The 17,347-nt window shown below is 43.4% G+C and overlaps 1 protein-coding gene across 1 annotated transcript in view; it reads left to right on the forward strand.

Moving 5' to 3' along the window:
- NUDCD3 (NudC domain containing 3) overlaps positions 1 to 17,347 on the forward strand; it is a 55,897-nt gene that overhangs the window by 30,635 nt on the left and 7,915 nt on the right. Inside the window, exons 3-4 of the mRNA XM_028707554.2 lie at positions 249 to 381; positions 6,690 to 6,833. Coding sequence (XP_028563387.2) covers positions 249 to 381; positions 6,690 to 6,833 — 277 coding nt within the window. The remainder of the gene's footprint in view (positions 1 to 248; positions 382 to 6,689; positions 6,834 to 17,347) is intronic.

Raw genomic sequence — 17,347 nt, forward strand, 5'->3', positions numbered from 1 at the left:
TGATCAGCAAGCCAAGAGACCACAGCACCACCCACACCCTATTGGAGTGAGAAGGATATCCTAGGGTTGATATAAAGGCATGTGGACTTGTCCACTGAGGCTCCTGGAGCTCTCCTTGGGTAGATCTGAGACCATTTTAGGCTTTCGCTTGCAGCTTGCCCTGTTCTTGTTTGCTTGCTTTTCTTTGGTCATTGACTCTTCTTCCGTTCATCCATTTTAATAGCCAGCTTCTTACTCTCTTCTCCCAGGAAACAGGAGCAGTTCCAGGCAAATCCTGACAGTTACAATGGAGCAGTGCGGGAGAATTACGCCTGGTCCCAAGACTACAGTGATCTGGAGATTAAAGTCCCAGTGCCCAAGCACATTCTGAAGGGCAAGCAGGTAATAGAAAGGAGGAACGGGGTTGTTGGGTGGTCCACTGTGGGTGAGGATCTCTCCCAATATCTTGCCTGCATGGGACAGAGATGCTGGTCTGGGTCATTACAAATGTACTTTATGCTGTAGTTGTCTCTAGCTGTCCACCAGAGGGCCACACCAAATTGCCTTTCGACTGCAGCAGAATGCAGGCATGTAGCTGAGAGGCCTGTAGAGAACAGCTGTTAGCAGGGCGCTCCTTGTTCTGCATGTTCTTCTCCATACTTAACCAAACACTTTAGAGCTCTGCTTCTGATCTATCAGCAGAACGTTTTGCACATTTCTTGCTCTTCCCCCGAAAAAACCCTCTACATAGTTATTCAAAATAGACCTGTACCTAAACAAATTTAGAGATCCAAAAGAAAAGAAGGGTCCATTCCTCAGTGGTAGAACAAATGGCAACCCCTGGCATCACCAGTTAGCAGAATCCTTTGCCTGACACCCAGGAGAGCGCGACTGCCAGCTAGCATTGGCAATAGTGTGTGGATGTTGCTGGACAGAATAGGAAAGCTCTAGTCTGCAGTTTGCAGTAGTCTTAAAATTGAATCAGGGAGACCACCTTCATGACCACCTGCAATTTTTGTCTGCACCCATAAATATTACATTTGAATTGCCTTGGGACAACTACCCAAGGTTTTCCCCCCTTTTGTTTCTGGCTTGTTCGCTCAGGTTCATCCCTCCTTGAATGTGTAAAGTGAATTGAAAGTCACTGTCCTGTGGCCAGGTCCTGATTCGCTTCTTTTATCTAAGGAAAAATGGCTGCAGGATTATCATCTTTGCTGGCTGGCTGTCAGTTCCCTATAAAACCACAGTGAAAGAGCCCAACTTGATCAGCAAAGCCTACCTTTTGCATGATGATCACCTCCGTGTTGTTGATCTAAGATATCAAACCATTATTGTGTAAACAGCCTCATTGATGTTGAGATGGTTTTTCCTGGGGGATGTTATTTCCCAGGATTCCTTTTCTGCTGTGTTCCCTGGGACTCATGCCTTGCGGAGTGTGAAGTATTTTTAACTGTTGCTTGCTGGAGAATCTTCTGATTCTGCAAGCAAAGACTGTTTGCAGGGTGCGTGAAGATAGAGACAGTATCTGCTGCTGAAGCACGTAGCAAATGCAGGCATATATTTTTTCTCCATGTGGTTTCCTTGGTCTAAGCATGCTTCGCTATCCAACTTTCTCCTTGGAAGGCAGGCCAGCATCAGTAAACCTCATGTGATCAGCTTGCTGTGAAGAAGCCCAACGTGTTTATGTTAAGCCTGATGGTTGCAGAAAAGAAAACTAACTTTGCTTCACAGGTTCCTCTTTCCTCTCTGTTCATTTAGTAGCTTGTAACATTAAGGGCTCCCAGGTGGTGACGTTGGAAATTCCGCACCCTTTTAAGTCTCATTCTCTCTCTCTCTCTCTCTGCCTCAGCACACAGGCATGCACACACACATAATATTTTTTCCCCTGGACAGAAGAATGATGTAATTTATTTTGTCAGTCTGAGAGAGGCATATCTCTACTGCAGCCCCATTATTGAGGGGGAGGTTGAAGAGACGTACACAGACGGACTTACTGACTGAAGTGGTTAGAGTGAGGGCTTATTTTCACTTCCTGCTCTCAGAGAAGCTGTTAAAAGAAGGGAGGGGAGGAGTGATATTTTGTGTGTGCGTGTGTTTTTCCATCTGGAAAAAAGGCTTGTTTTTCTTCCCCTCGGTTTATTCAGGGCAGCTGAATTGAGCACACTTAGTTTTGTACATCAGCTTCAACCTACACAGCTCTTTGTCATGTCAGAATAGCCCTGTTGTTGCAGGAGCATTAATTGACACTGACAGTACAGACCTAGGGGTAAGAGTTGATAGCACACTTAACAGTAACTGGGCAGCTCGTTGAGGAAGCTCAAAATGCAATTTATTTATCATCCTTACGACAAAGCAAAATTTCAGAATGTCGGCCTAGATGTTGAAGCGTGGCAGGGGGTGCAATAAAGCACAAACTACCCTTCCTGCTGTGAACTTGCCATGCTCATGGCTAGTTTATTTGCATTTTCCTCTGTTTAAATCCTTGCGTGGGATCAATCTGCAGTATTCTTTCTTCTCTCCCAACCTCCTGTTCTTGCATGACATTAAATACAAACACATTGGGCGTGTTCACATGGTACACTAAACCATGATTCAGTTGTATGTGCACAAGCAATAGCAAGCATCGGTCTTGTGTTCCCTTCCTTCCCCACTCCTTTGGAGTTGCCGCAAGGAGGGAATTGAAAATTTTATTTCTGCTTTTCACTGCCTATGGTTGCTCATTTATATCCAAACCTGGACAAACTGTGATTAGCGTTAACTATGGTTTAGGGAAGCAAAGCCATACATCACACTGTAGTTAATGATCCTGGCTAGTTTCCTAAACCATATTTATCCCAAACCACAGTTCTCAGGGCCTAATGAATAAATTAGCTGAAAGCAGAAGCAAAAGTTTCCAATCTCCTTGCAGTTCAGCGGGTGGAGGATAACGGAAGGGGGAGTGCATGAACCCAGTACCCATGCATATAACACTAAACTGTGGCTTAGCATTGTGTGTGAAACAAGACATCTTATTATTCGCTGAAAAACATAGGGAGGAGCCCTCCGGGGTTAGATTGATCTACACCAGGATAACGTTTCTCACAATGGCCAGCTGGATGCTTACACACTCCACTGTTTGTCCCTCATCTGGTGTCAGAGTGCCTCTGTATATGTAGGCTTTATTAAGCTGTCCTTGCCAATAGCTATTGATAGGGCCTGTCTGCTATAAATTTGCATTTACAGAAATGCAAGCCATTGAACACGGTCATATTTTGTGGCAGAAAACTCCATAAGTTACTTATGCATTATATGAAGAATGATTTTCTTTAAAGAGCCCAGAGGGACCTAGGCAGGAACGGCGAGGGTTCAGTTAGCTTGGAGAAAAGGGGGCAGCAATAAATCATAGAGAGCTTGTGGTTCTATTTTTCACCCTCAGTCCTTTTTTATTTTATTTTAATGAGCAGCCTAGCATGAGCAGTGAGTACGCTTACTGTCCCTGAAAGCCACAGTTTGATAACTGATGTAGTCACTTCATGTTATTTTCAATCTCATTTTATTTTGTGTTCCTGAATATGAATCCATCTGCCATACAGCAACCCAGTTTCACTGAAGGAAGGCTAATCTTTGTAATCAGAAAACAGAACTAGCTTAGCACTGTTCTTTTTATTAATATACAAACCTAAATTGATTGAACATGCTTTTATTTCAATCATTGTTGGCCCTTTGATTTGGTGTTTTTAATGCTATGTTTACCTTATATAAAGCACAACAGAACGAAAACAACAGGGAATGGGGTTTCCTTTGTCATTTTAACCCTATCCTGTCATCTCAGTTTCTGAGATGTTCACTGAAAGCTTGAAATTAGAAGAAAAAAGTTCTCTTGCTTACAACACACACACACACACACACACACACACACACACACTCTTCTCATTTTGGGGAGAGTATTTTGTTGACTTGTTTCTATGCTTTCAGTAGGCGTTTGTGGGTACATTTCTGCGAGAAGCAATTGAGGTTGAAAGCTAAGTCAGTGTTGGGTTTAATTTCTGAGCTCTCTAAGGCCTGTGACATTCTCTTAACTGAAGCTTCAACATCTGATTCTACATTTTGAAAATGCCCTGCCTCCTGCACAGCTACAGCACATCTTCAAATGTGCCGTACTTGTGGGTTACAACTGGAGTGATAACTATAGCTGAACCAAAATCTCAAGTTTTTAGTCTTTGTTCTGCTTTTTTGAAACACAATAGGGTTTGCTTCCCTCCTCCAGATGTGCATTGTGAATGGCATTCATTTGTGAGGGGGCTAGAAAGGACTATAGCTGCGTTCTCCTTCCCCCTGTGTGCCTGCTCAGCACTTAATTGCCCAGCTGAAGAAATGCTGTTACAACTATTGAGCTCTGTGTGTGTCAAATCTGCACCCTTTTTTAATCCTTTTCACTGTCAAGGTTAATTTGTTGGAACCCTGGGCTCCTCATTTTCATAGTATGCATAGTCTCAGTAGTGCACGAAAAAGTGTAAATCATAGCATAATAGCAGTGCGTCCTGTTTATAACACTATTGCTGTTTGGTGATAAATGAAGCAAGGAACTTTATTTTGATTGTGAAAACCTGGCCTGCAACAACAGTGTCATGCACAGCATACAAGCAAGGTGTGCAGTCTGTCCAGTCCAGTGATCAAAATTCTTTGTGTCCAGCCAATCTGATGAAAAGGCTATGTTATTTGGTCCAATACAGTTGCAGGGTTGTGCATATTCTATGCATTTACAAAAGGTTTAGTCCTTACTAGGTCAGGAGAAGAACTGTGGTCACTGGAAGGTAAAGTTGGGGTTCTGCTAAACATAAGTTGGGGTTCTGATAAACAGAACTTCCTGTGGTCAGAGTGGGGCTTCATTGCTGCTGCTTCATTCTGCATAAGTAATGGTCCTCAAATATTTTCAACTGTCTTTCTGGAAGGAACTATGCTCATGACAGTGCCAATAAAGCAAAAATCGGGTCCCAAAAGCAAAGGACATTACCAGTATAATGATAAATTCTGCCCTATAGCTCATTTTCCTTTCATCATCTTTTCGTCCTCCCATTTCCCCAGGGCTTTCTTCTAAGATTATCCTCATGACTTATGTTTTGGTTTTTTGTTAGTTCTTCTTTTAATACTACATTTTCTAAAAATAGACTAAATTGTTGCAAGATAAGCAGCTCCTTCTGACATTCCTTTGCAGGCACACACAACCCTTTTTAGTATACATATTTCTTCTAAGTTCTGGATTAGTAACCTACTTTTCCATTCCTGGCTTGCTGCACAAGGTATTCATCTCTTCTAAGACTCGATAGTCTGCTCTAGACAATTATCTCTCAAAAGTGTCCCATTTTATTTTTAGTTCTTTCCATCTTTCAAATGCAGTTGCGACACAGTTACTTACTGAAGCAGTCTCCATCTCTGTTTACTTCTTACTCTGAGAAGATGAGTCACTAAAAGTTACCTAAACAGTGATAGCACATGAACATTTCAAGTGAGATCCAAACTCTGAATAAAGTCTTCAAAAACATGCAAGCATATCTATTGCAAACTCTCATGCTTTTAAGGACTTTGATTTTTAGGGGGGTGGGTAGGGTTTTTTAGTTTTCAATATGAAGACCATATATGAGAGTCAGTTTCTTTCCTCACCACACATCACCATTTCCCCATATATAGGATTAGGAAGACCGAATATACAGCAGTACTATATTGCCCTTGCCTCCCTTGACAAGCGGCAAGTCACCTGCCCCACATATCTTGCTGGATTTGCCATATGACAGTCTCCGCGGTTCATCATGATAATTGTACACAATCATGGTACTGATCATAGAACCTCTGGACCCGATGTCTATATGAAAGAAAGCTTTGCAGGCTTTCCCCCATAATTTACACTCTGTTTTGTTTGTTGTTAACTCAAGGAATTTCACTAGGATATGTTAAAGAGTTCTTTTAATGTATAGAAATTATTTTTGTCTCGATCCCTTAGAATGATCAGGGTTACTTTAGTAAGCCTCTATACCTTGGAATAATGGTGGAAATTATATACAATTATAGCTTTCCTTATCTGAGAGGGTCTTCTTACTCCTAGTCTCTCACTATGCCAACATTGTTCTTTTTAAAACAAAACCTGTGTTGTGTTTTGTCTTTTTAAGTGGCCCTGGGCCCTTTATAGTAAAAACGAAAGGCAAGATAACAAACGATAAGAGATATTTTAAGTTACTCACTGTAAACCTCTGGGACGTGAGTGGCACTGTGGTCTAAACCACAGAGCCTAGGGCTTGCCGATCAGAAGGTCAGCATTCGAATCCCCTCTATTCGAACAGGGATGAGCTCTTGTTGCTCGGTCCCAGCTCCTGCCCACCTAGCAGTTCAAAAGCACGTCAAAGTGCAAGTAGATAAATAGGTACCGCTCTGGCGGGAAAGTAAACGGCGTTTCTGTGCGCTGCTCTGGTTCGCCAGAAGCGGCTTAGTCCTGCTGGCCACATGACCCGGAAGCTGTCTGTAGACAAACGCCGGCTCCCTCAACCTATAGAGCGAGATGAGCGCTGCAACCCCAGAGTCGTCCGCAACTGGACCTAACGGTCAGGGGTACTTTTACCTTTTACTGTAAACCTCACTGTTTGTCCCGCATTGTAATTCCATTCAGGTCATCTGGAAGGAGCAACAAAGGGTGAAATTACCTTTCTAATTTTCTTATCTATTGTTTTTCCTCCCTCCAGGTTTCTGTGAACATCGGTAGTAGTTCAATTCGCGTGGCTGTGGTGGAGGGAAGTGGGCCACGTGTGCTCATGGAAGGCACCCTCACTCACAAGATCAACACAGAGAACTCTGTCTGGAGTCTGGAACCAGGAAAGTGTATCCTCGTAAGCACAACTTCTCCTTTTCACTGGGCATGTGTGTTCTCGGTACATGTCTGCTTCCCCCTCGAAAGTCTCTGAGCTTTAGTTGCTTCTGGGTTGATTTGGGAATGCCAAGACTTCTTCTTGAAGGCTGGAACAGAGACATTGCTTCCTTAGCTCTGCTACAGAGCTACCAATTTAGCTGCACCAGAAGATCACTCCATCCACTTTCTACTTTGCATGTGCTGTACTGCTTTTCTTGCATGGACGTCAGTACACTGATCGGGCCCCAATCTGTTTAACTTGAGGATTGCTGTTGCTCTAACTTTAGGCTGTATGCTTCCTTCTGCTTCTTACTTCAGCCCTTATTCTGCACTTGACCTTATTGTTAGTTCCTATCTTTACTTTCATCTCCCTTTAAAGCCCATGAAGCTCATTGGGGAACCTCAGGTGGGGATCTGTGTCTGCTACCCTGAGCTACTAGGAGAAATGGTGGGGTCAAAATACAGTAAACAATAACATAAAATCTCCTGGTTTAGTGCACAGATGGTCAGAAATAGGGGAGTATCAGAATGGATATTTTTTGTTTGCGGTACACAGAAACGTATCTCCTTGGGCTTAGGTAAACCTTGCTATGTAAGAAGCCGCACGATCCCAAATGAGGCCACTGGTCTCTCTTGCTCAGCATTGTCTTACACAACTCTCTAAGGTTTCATACAGGAATCTTTCCAGACCTGTCTGGAGGTGTCATTGATTGGAACTGGGATCTTCTCCATGCAAACTTTGGTTACAAGTTTTTCCTACAACACAGTTTTCTAGCCCATATTTGCAACAATTGCTGTAGGCTTGTGGCTTCCACATAAAACCTGAGTCCGTGGCAGTTTCTTATATATAAAAATGCAGCACCATCCTTGTTTGTGTTACAGAGTAAAAACAAAGACAGATCCCTGCCCTTAGGAGCTTACAATTTAAACTTGAATACATGGAAGGCTACAAAGAAAGATGTGACACCAAACAGATGAAGAACCTCCTTTCAATTCCATGCCCTTGGGCTTAGTTTCAGGAGGTGATGAGAACCAAGGGGAGAACTAGGAGGGATTTGAAGTGGGAGAGAGATGGGGGTGCCAACAAGAAGGTGTTGTGGGAGTTCCAGACATGAAGGTGGCAAGGAAGAAAGAGCTGAGTCATTTTTTGGTTCAGCCTCCCTTGGGTCTGGGATTTCTTCTAAACTCTAGTGCAGTGTCTTGATTGTGTGCTCCTAAACAACAAAGGAGGGACGTGGGAGGCACTGTGGGTTAAACCACAGAGCCTAGGACTTGCTGATCAGAAGGTCGGCAGTTCGAATCCCCACGACGGGGTGAGATCCCATTGCTCAGTCCCGGCTTCTGCCCCGCTAGCAGTTCGAAAACTCGTCAAAATGCAAGTAGATAAATAGGTACCGCCCCAGCGGGAAGGTAAACGGCGTTTCCGTGCGCTGCTCTGGTTTGCCAGAAGCGGCTTAGTCATGCTGGCCACATGACCCGGAAGCTGTATGTCGGCTCCCTCGGCCAATAAAGCGAGATGAGCGCCGCAACCCCAGAGTCGGTCACGACTGGACCTAATGGTCAGGGGTCCCTTTACCTTTACCTTTAAACATCAGAGGAGAAAATGGTGGGCTTTTGGGGGGGGGGGGTTGCAGGTATCTACTGAAAATTTTGCAGAAGAAAAAAAATGCATGGCTCGGCTAAGTTAAGAAATTTGCGATTAACAAGCGATAGTTGGTGCTAATGACAGGTGCTGCAGCAATCCTGATCTGCTGCTCCAAGCTCTTTTTTTTTGAAGTGATAATTAGGCAATTGCTGAGGCCTTAGCCAAGTGGCACTTGATTTCACATGCTGCTCAAATGAAGGTCTTTGCCCGTTATCGCATTTTTGGTGTGATGGAGGCCCAAGCATTGGTCCTTGCAGGCCTTCTCCTGGCATCTCTCTAGAGCCATATCTAACTTTTTCCGTTCTCAATGTGGTTTCAGGTGACTTAGATTAGTTGCAGGTACAGGTCTGCGCTGACATATAAGAAACATAATTTTTCTGATCATTTATTCTTGTGAACTCTCATAATTCTGGAATAGCACTATTGTGAGGCAAGTTTACTGCCTACCTTTAAAGTGTTGCGTTTCATTCCACTTTTCAGATACGGATATACAACAGTGTGGACAGTGAATTTCTCCCTAAATGAGTTGAAAGGATTTCAACAAAAAACTGCGGATTATTTTGGGGAGGGGATTTCATATAATTATATTTAGCTTGCAGCAGTGCATTGGCAAGCTATCTTCCAGTGTTCAGTGATGTCATCTATTTACTATTGGTAGCTGTTCAGGCATTCTTGTAATGTGCTGGTAGTGTTGTGTTTTGCCGCCAAGTGTGTGTCTGCCCACGCGTTTAATTTGCAAATGATACCTCTAGGATGATAGGCAAGTACACAGGAGTTGGCTTCAAATTTTGATTTTTCACTTTTCTGATTGCTTGCCGGGATTGGAAATAAGAAATGTAGTAAAAAAAACAAAAACACCTTTGTGAACATATGGTGTTACCATAATATCCATGTATTTCTGTGACTCCCAAAAATGTATTTGGACACCTTATGAACTGCATCCCATGATATAAAGCAGTGTCAAAATGTCAACACGGCTGAAAACATCCTAAGACCATTGCTTGTGTGGTTTAAATCAAGTGACTAATGCTTGTTAGTTCCTTCAGGGAGCTGTTGCTAATGTCAGTAAGAATTCCAGGTCCTTTAGAGAAGCAGCATCTTTTAATGCCTTAAACCCACTCAGCCTACTGCTTTTATCTTATCCTGACTCAGCTGTCATGTGATCCAGCCCTAGGACCAGCTTAGAGGACTTACCATCTTTTGCAATGATTGGTGGTTAACTTCATCATCTTTAGGTTTGATATTGCATTATCCAAAAAGATGACTGGGAGATTTCCAGTCGGAGAAGGTGTCTGTCTCATGTGATGGGAGAGTGGACAATCCAACTGGTGTTTCTCTCTCTCTCTCTCTCTCTCTCTCTCTCTCTCTCTCTCTCTCCTGGGTTCAAGAGACTCAAGATGTTAAATTCTAGAATCCATGCTCCCAAGTAGCCTTATGGATAATCAAAATACTCACATGCCTGATTTTAATTGGATCTGCTAATTAATAAGTGTGTTGGCATTTGGACCTCTTTGTATACAGGATGACTAGTAGGAAGCAATGGAAAAACTCCATAAGCTGTTGAAAATTTCTTCTCTTATTGGCTTCACAATCAGTTTAGAGTTTGGGGGCCCTAGCAACATATATCATGGAACTGGTTGTCATATATGCAGTGAGGCCTTCCTTTCTTCCCTCCTTCCTTCCTTCCCCAAAGTAGACTAGGTGTTGTTTTCTGACAGAATGAAAACCTTGTTAGACAGGAAGGAAGCACTGCAGACTTAAGAGGAAATTGCATTTTCAGAATTGTTTAAAGGAAGTACTGTGCTTCAAGAACCAAGACCAAGGGAGAACAAGGAACTTCTCCAAACTTCTGCTCCTGTAAATAATAATTTTGTGTGTGACCCTTCTCCATTACGCTCGTTAGTGTGTCAAAGAGTGTGACCAAAATAGATTCACAGGAGCTTTTTTTAGCAACCAGTGCTGGGTGTTGGGCACAACACTTTTGTTTCTCCCCTTTCCAAGCTCTCGGGAAAAACCTGCTTGGTTAGAATGTATGTGAAAAACCTCTCTCCATCTTTTTTAAAAAATATATATAAATGTTTTATTCAGTCTTAGGTCAACAGAACTATACAACTGACAAAGAGCATCGCAGCATATTGGTCATCGCAACCTCCTACAAGATTAAAAGTTATAAATGTCCCAGTGGCTCAGTTCAATAAACCACTCCACAGGTTCAAATAGACTCAGCCCACCTGATGCTACAATGGCAGCAGCATCTCACTTTGGGGGGAGTAACCCCAATATTAACTATAGTGTTGAAAATTTAAATGCTGCCTGATAACAGCTGAGTAAAAAAATTGATTTAGGAAAAATTTAATTTGAAAACTTTCCAAATGTTCGTGCATAATATGCCACGTTTATTGTCCTCTTTTGGAAATTATCTAAAGAATACATCCTGTGCACTATATATATATTTGCTTTGAGAGGAGTGATTTGACAAGATTATTATGGGCAACATCTTTTGAATAAAAACCTTATGCAAGTTCATAGTATTTATAGAAGTGCATGATTTGAGAGAAGAGCTGTGAGGAAGTAAGGTTGCTATCCAGATTACTTTTTCAGAATTCAAACCCATGTTATCAGAAGAATGTGCTCTAGGCTCAGTCACTACCCTCTCCCCTTGCGTGTTCCCGATTGACCTACTCCCCTTCTCTTTAGCGTGAACTAGTCCTAATTTGCGGATGATCTATAGCTTTCCAGTTTCTATATAATGGCAAACTGTAGTATGCACTTCAGAAGAAAAAAAATCCCAAAGATTGCAGCAGGGCAGGGTAATCTCATGATTAAGTCAGAATTAAATTACTCATTGCTAGGTGTAAACTGATTTTAGGATGCAGAGGCTGCTGGGACAAAGGAACAATGGCTGTTCCCACATATTTTGAAAAATACAAAACCTAGCAGTTACTTTGATCTGTCTCTAGTACAATTGAGAACACACAGATCTCTGGTGAGGCAGATTGCTGACGTAAAGAGAAGGCTGATAGCCTTCATATTAGCAAACCCAGAGATTAATTTTCAGTGGTGTTCTAAATGCCAAATTGGATAATGCTATATAGTGGCTGGAGGGCATGCAAATTCTGAAAGTTAGGTTTTATCTTCAGGTGATCGAAAATAACTTCTCAGTTTTAAGATCCCACTTCTAGATGATTGAAATATGAAGTCGCTTAATTGAATTGGAACACACAAGAGGAGAAGAGGGGGGAGCATGCAAGCATAAGGCATGTTCACATAGTGCCAAACCACGGTTTGTACCGAGCCATCTTGTGCTACAGATGGGATGGTACGTTATTTGGTTGGAATGGTGACAGCACAACCCTAACTTTTTCACAATGCCGCATTGCCAACTTTTGTTTTCAACCATCCTCCTAACGTTATTAGTGGTTCAGCTATTGAACATTTTCAAGTGCTCTGTTTTATGCGCGTTTTGGAACTGCTGTAAAATTTCAAGAGAAAGTAAAATCGCCTAGGGCTCCTTCAAATTACATTTAGACTCTAGGTGCGGAATTGACCTGTAAACGTGCGGGCAGGAAGGGTATAAATTCATGGGGATGCAAAGGTCAAACGTGTCGTGGTGGTAACCCTTGCTTGAGTTGGACATGGTTTCCTTTATTGCATGGATTTTGGGTTTTGGAAAATAATTGCCTATGTCATTGAAATCAGTGGAAGGGGGTCTTCAACCCCTTTTAAAGCATTCTGAGCCAGTGTCATCACTACATTGTGTACTATTCTGAGCCAGTGTGAATTCCAAAAATGAGTTCGACTTTGTGTACTGTATGTCCTGAATCTCCTACCAATCTGTTTCATTGGGTTTCAAGTGTTGTGAGAGAGAAAGAGAGGTATAAAAGCTTCTCCCAACCCACTTTCTCCATACTATGTATAATTTCATAAACCTCGATCGTGTCCCCCGAAGGCGCTCCAAACTGTTGCTCATTTTGGTCTTCCTTTCCCGGCACTTCCAGTGGTGGCTTTCCTGTGGCCCTCCAGATTCTGCTGGGCTACAGCTTTTGTAGTCCTTAATCGTTGTCCATGCTGCATGGTCCAGCAACAGCTGGAGGGCTACAGCTAAATCGCCCCATCTCTACAATTCTTTCAATCTGAAAGAGTATCAATCTGAACAAATAATATTACAAATGCGGCTGCATCATGCATATGCGGAAAGACATTGCAATCCTCACCATTCTATGGAGTTCCTGAAGATCTTTAAGGAGAGGTGTATGTTGCAGGTTAGAACCACAGCAATCTCAAAAACGATAGCAATTTTGGGAAGTATTTTATCTTATGTTTGGGGGTTCCTCTGAGGAAAGCAACAATTTCCCCTTGGAACGCCCTCCTTTTTTGCAGCTTCAGTTCCCAAGGCAAAGAGTCCTCCCACAAGCTTCCTCAGATGGACCTTTTCACTCCCAGCGCCTTATGCAAACTTTCCTTAGAAATACCATGCTGGTGTGATTGCTTTACCGCAGATGAAGCTCTCTTCGTCTGGGCTGTTGTGGTGCATCCTGTCTCTCCACACCCCGCCGACAAACAAGTTGTTTAAGTGAATATGTGACTCGCCTCTTCGTTTCACCTTCTCCTTGCAGCATATGGAATTTATGACCTTTTTTGCTTCTCTCCCCGGCAGCCTCGCAAAGAGCAGCTTTCTCTTCCTGCCAGACTGTCTCTCCGAAGCTACTTTTTCTTTGTTGTCATGGAACAGATTCTTGCATCTCCAAGTGCACCCAGGCCATGCAGCCCCGTCAAGCTGGGGTGGCAGCTAAAAGTGTAACCCGTTTCAGCCTTGTTCCCGCCCACTCCTGTGTACTTCGGAAGAAACTTGCAGGGCTTTGGTGCAATAGCTTTCTTTTTCTTTTGCAAAGTGTGAAGTGCCTCTCTCGGTTGGTGCAAAGCACTGCACCACCAAGAGTTAGCCGAGATTATATTAATTTCCCAATCAGTGTACTTCAGGGACCGCTCTGCTGGATCCTGCCCCAAAGGTTGCCTAATCTAGCCAGATTCCTTATCCTCTCCGCACAATAGTAGGCTGCACATCAGGAAAGCATCTGATACCCAGCATCGATACTTCCCCTGAATGTGGAGGTTCTATTAGCTGCCATATCTGTCAATTGTCCTTTATGGAAAGACCATGGATCCCACAAGCTATGTGTTATGAGACGAATTGCTTTCACCTTCTGCAAATTATCTTTACTGGGTGCTCCCTAGTAGTATGAGACAAGGAGAAGTTACTTTCCACACAGCTCATATAGAGTGTGTGTGTGTACATGTGTGTGTGCCTGTGTGTCTCACTCACAGGATCATCACCTTGTTGTGGTGAGTGGGCTTGCATGTTCCTATGACCCCTGTGAGCAAAGCCATCGGGAGTCTCACACTCCCAGCAGAGTCACCCAAGGCAGTAAGGTCAAAGGGGAGGAGCTAGACAAAGAATGTTCCAAGAAGTCCTCAATGACAGAACAGGTGGAAGATAACAAGCGGTATGTTACAAGGCTTTGAAGGCGGATGAAGGCTGCAGCAGATAAGAATCTACCGGTTGCCGTGATACTCATCCCATTGGAATAGAGCCTTACTGTGAAGACTGTGCGTTGGTCAGTGTGCACTGATCTACACTCATAAAACAAATTCATGCACAGGTGTCTTCCAAAAACCTATCCCAAACCCAAAACCGTGTTCATGGAAGATAATCTTACTCGGCTACGAGTGGAAGAAGAAGAAGAAGAAGAAGACACAGAGAGAGAGAGAGAGAGAGAGAGAGGGAGTGTAGAAACATCTTATGCCAACCTTGATCTTACCCCCACCCCCCCCAGACTAAATTAAATAGCACCAAAGGCTTTAACTTTGCTTCATAGAGAAGGGGATGCATCCCAAGAGATTTTGGTTTAGTTGCTTTTTCCTGTACCTTTTTCCAACTCTGTGATATTGGCCCAGATAGGAGGAGGATTATGTTACTGACTGAAGCCAAAAGCCAATTGGCTGTATCCATGCGTAGTTCAATAATAGCTGAAGAGCTTGGCCTCTTGCCACCATAACTTATGGCTATATATTATCTCTGCAAATTAATCAGGCCCTTGAATTTTTAGGCTATACAAAACTGGGCATGATGTCACTCATAGCCAATCAAAGTGCTTGGATCGTGTCTCTGGAAGGGAGGATTAGCGATACCAATTCGGATGGGGTGCTTCCTGTCATGTTGCGTATGGTGGGTACATTGAGATAGTCCTGTGAGAGATTTTACATGCTTTGTTTAGTGCTGAAATTGAAGCCGACTTGCTGGCACACAGGCGTCACTCTAGAGATGGTGATATCTGCTCTTGCCAACCTGCCTTGCTGTTGCCCCATTGGCTATATGGATCAGATGAGGCAATAACTCAGGTGTTGAAACCACCCCAAAGCTGTGCTTGCAGAGTAATTTGGTGAAATAAAATGAAATAAAATACACCCCCCCCTTAAGGGCATAGGAGGATAGTACTGTCCGCTTGGTGCGCTAAAAATGTCCTTTTGAGTACGTTTTCTCGCAGGCACGATATGCATTATATTATGATTCTATTACGATTCAGCTGAGATTCCTGCATTGCAGAGGGTGTTGCTTGGAGAATGCTTTTCAGCCCCATGGAACCTCCAATGTGGGGTTCCGCAGGGCTCAATTCTATCCCCCATGTTGTTTAACATCTACATGAAACCACTGAGTGGAGTTATCTGGAGGTTTGGAGTGCATTGTCAGCAGTATGCTGATGACAGTTAGCTCTATTTCTCCTTTACATCTGCAGGTGAGGCGGTGGAAGTGCTGGACCAGTGGTGTCTTGTCTCAATAATGAACTGGATGAGAGCCAACAACTGAATCTCAATCCTGATAAGACAGAGGCACTGTTAGTGGGTGGTTCCTCAGACCAGACGGCTGGGAGGTTGCCTGCTCTTGGTGGGCTATGCTGCCCCTGAAGGAGCAGGTTCATAGTTTGGGGGTCCTCCTGGATCCTTTGCTGTCGCTTGAGGCCAGGTGGCCTCAGTGGCCCAGGGTACCTTCCATCAGCTTCGGTTGGTGGCCCAGCTACGCCCCTATCTGGACAGGGATAGACTAATTATTGTTGTCTATGCTCTGGTAACCTCATGGTTAGATTACTGCAATGTGTTAAACGTAGGGCTGCCTCTGAAGATGGTTCAGAAACTTCAGCTGGTGCAGAATTCAGCAACCAGGTTCCTCACCGAAGCAAGACGGTTTGAGCATATGACGCCAATTCTGGTGCAACTGCACTGGCTACCAATTAGTTTCCGGGCCCAATTCAGAGTGATGGTTTTGACCTATAAAGCCTTAAATGTCTCAGGACCACAATACCTGCCTCTTCCCATATGAACCTATCCGGACCCTGAGATCATCTTCTGAGGCCCTCCTTCGTGTGCCTCCTCCTCGAGAGGTCAGGAGGGTGGCAACACGAAAACGGGCCTTCTCTGCAGTGGCTCCCCATCTGTGGAATGCTCTCCCCAGGGAAGTTCACCTGGCGCCTTCGTTGTACACCTTTAGGAACCAGGCAAAAATGTTCCTTTTTAACCAGGCCTTTACCTGACCTGATCTACATCCTATACCCTTTTTAAAATGCTGGCTTTTTAGGGGGGGGTGTTACTGGATTGTTGTTATATTTTGATTTTATGTATGTGATCCTTTATGTGAGACCTTTGGGTATAGGGCGGTATAGAAATGAAATGAAATAAAATAAAATAAAATACCCTCAGGGTGCCTTCCAACTCTGCAATTCTATGATTCATTCATTCCCTTGGAAATTCTGGATGTTCAGTACTAGCACAGTAACACACATGATGTCTATTGAAGTAAGGAATACAGTGATCCATTGTAAAGTGCGATAGAGGCACCATGTAATTCCGATACCTATTCTCATGCCCACTCAGCCTTGTATTTAACAACTTGCCTAGTAGCCAGAAGTGACCAGGAATTCCATACAGGCAAGTGGGTGGGTGGTAGAGGAGGGAATGATCTGCCAGCCCACTTGGTTGCCATGCTAACCGTAGAAGATGGTATTCCTGTTCCTCTGTGACGAGTGCAGAAGCACAGCAGACTGGCAGAGGGAGAAATGGCTTGCTCTGTTACTCCTCTGCCAGTCCGCTTGATAGAAGGCATTTTTAAATTAGCTAGTGTTTCTGTGCTGGCTGCTCCCCTTTTGCTGTGAACCTTACAGCCTAGTGCAATTTTTTGCAGGCTAGTAACTTTACCGAGCTTATACAAAGCGATGCGTAACAAACAATGTAGGGTATGGTAATGAACTCTGTCCAAAGGCTCCAGTCTTGCGTTCTCTTAATCTGTGCGTAAAACTCACTGAATACGACCGATCATACTTCAAAGTATACATCCTTAGGATTTCACGGCACACGTCTACAACAGTTAAAACTGGAGTATGCGGAATAATTTTGAACACTTCCTCTGGCTTTCACAACGGAGCTCTTCAGTGATCATGGAGTAGTCTAATAAGCGCTAATAAAGCAGCGTAAATTTTTAACTATTATTACTCACCTTTATCCATATAAAACAGACTGTTTCTCAGCTGAGGCCCTTTGGGAAGAAATGGAATAATCTTGGTGTCACATTTGTTAGAAATGGTCGTGATAGTTTAAGCAGGGAGGAGGTCAATGTGCAAAGTTTTTGGGAAATTGGTTTCCAAATGTGTGATAAATGTATCCTATTCTGGCAAAGGATGAATGATGATAATATAAGTTATTTCTTCTAGATCCTTGTTAGAATGGCAGGTGCAGCTGAATTCTGTTCTGGCACAGGGATTTGTGTCCCTGCATTTGGAGTTTTCCTCAGAACTCTGGTT

Source organism: Podarcis muralis, chromosome 15 (genome assembly GCF_964188315.1).
Source record: "Podarcis muralis chromosome 15, rPodMur119.hap1.1, whole genome shotgun sequence".
Classification (NCBI taxonomy): Eukaryota; Metazoa; Chordata; class Lepidosauria; order Squamata; family Lacertidae; genus Podarcis; species Podarcis muralis.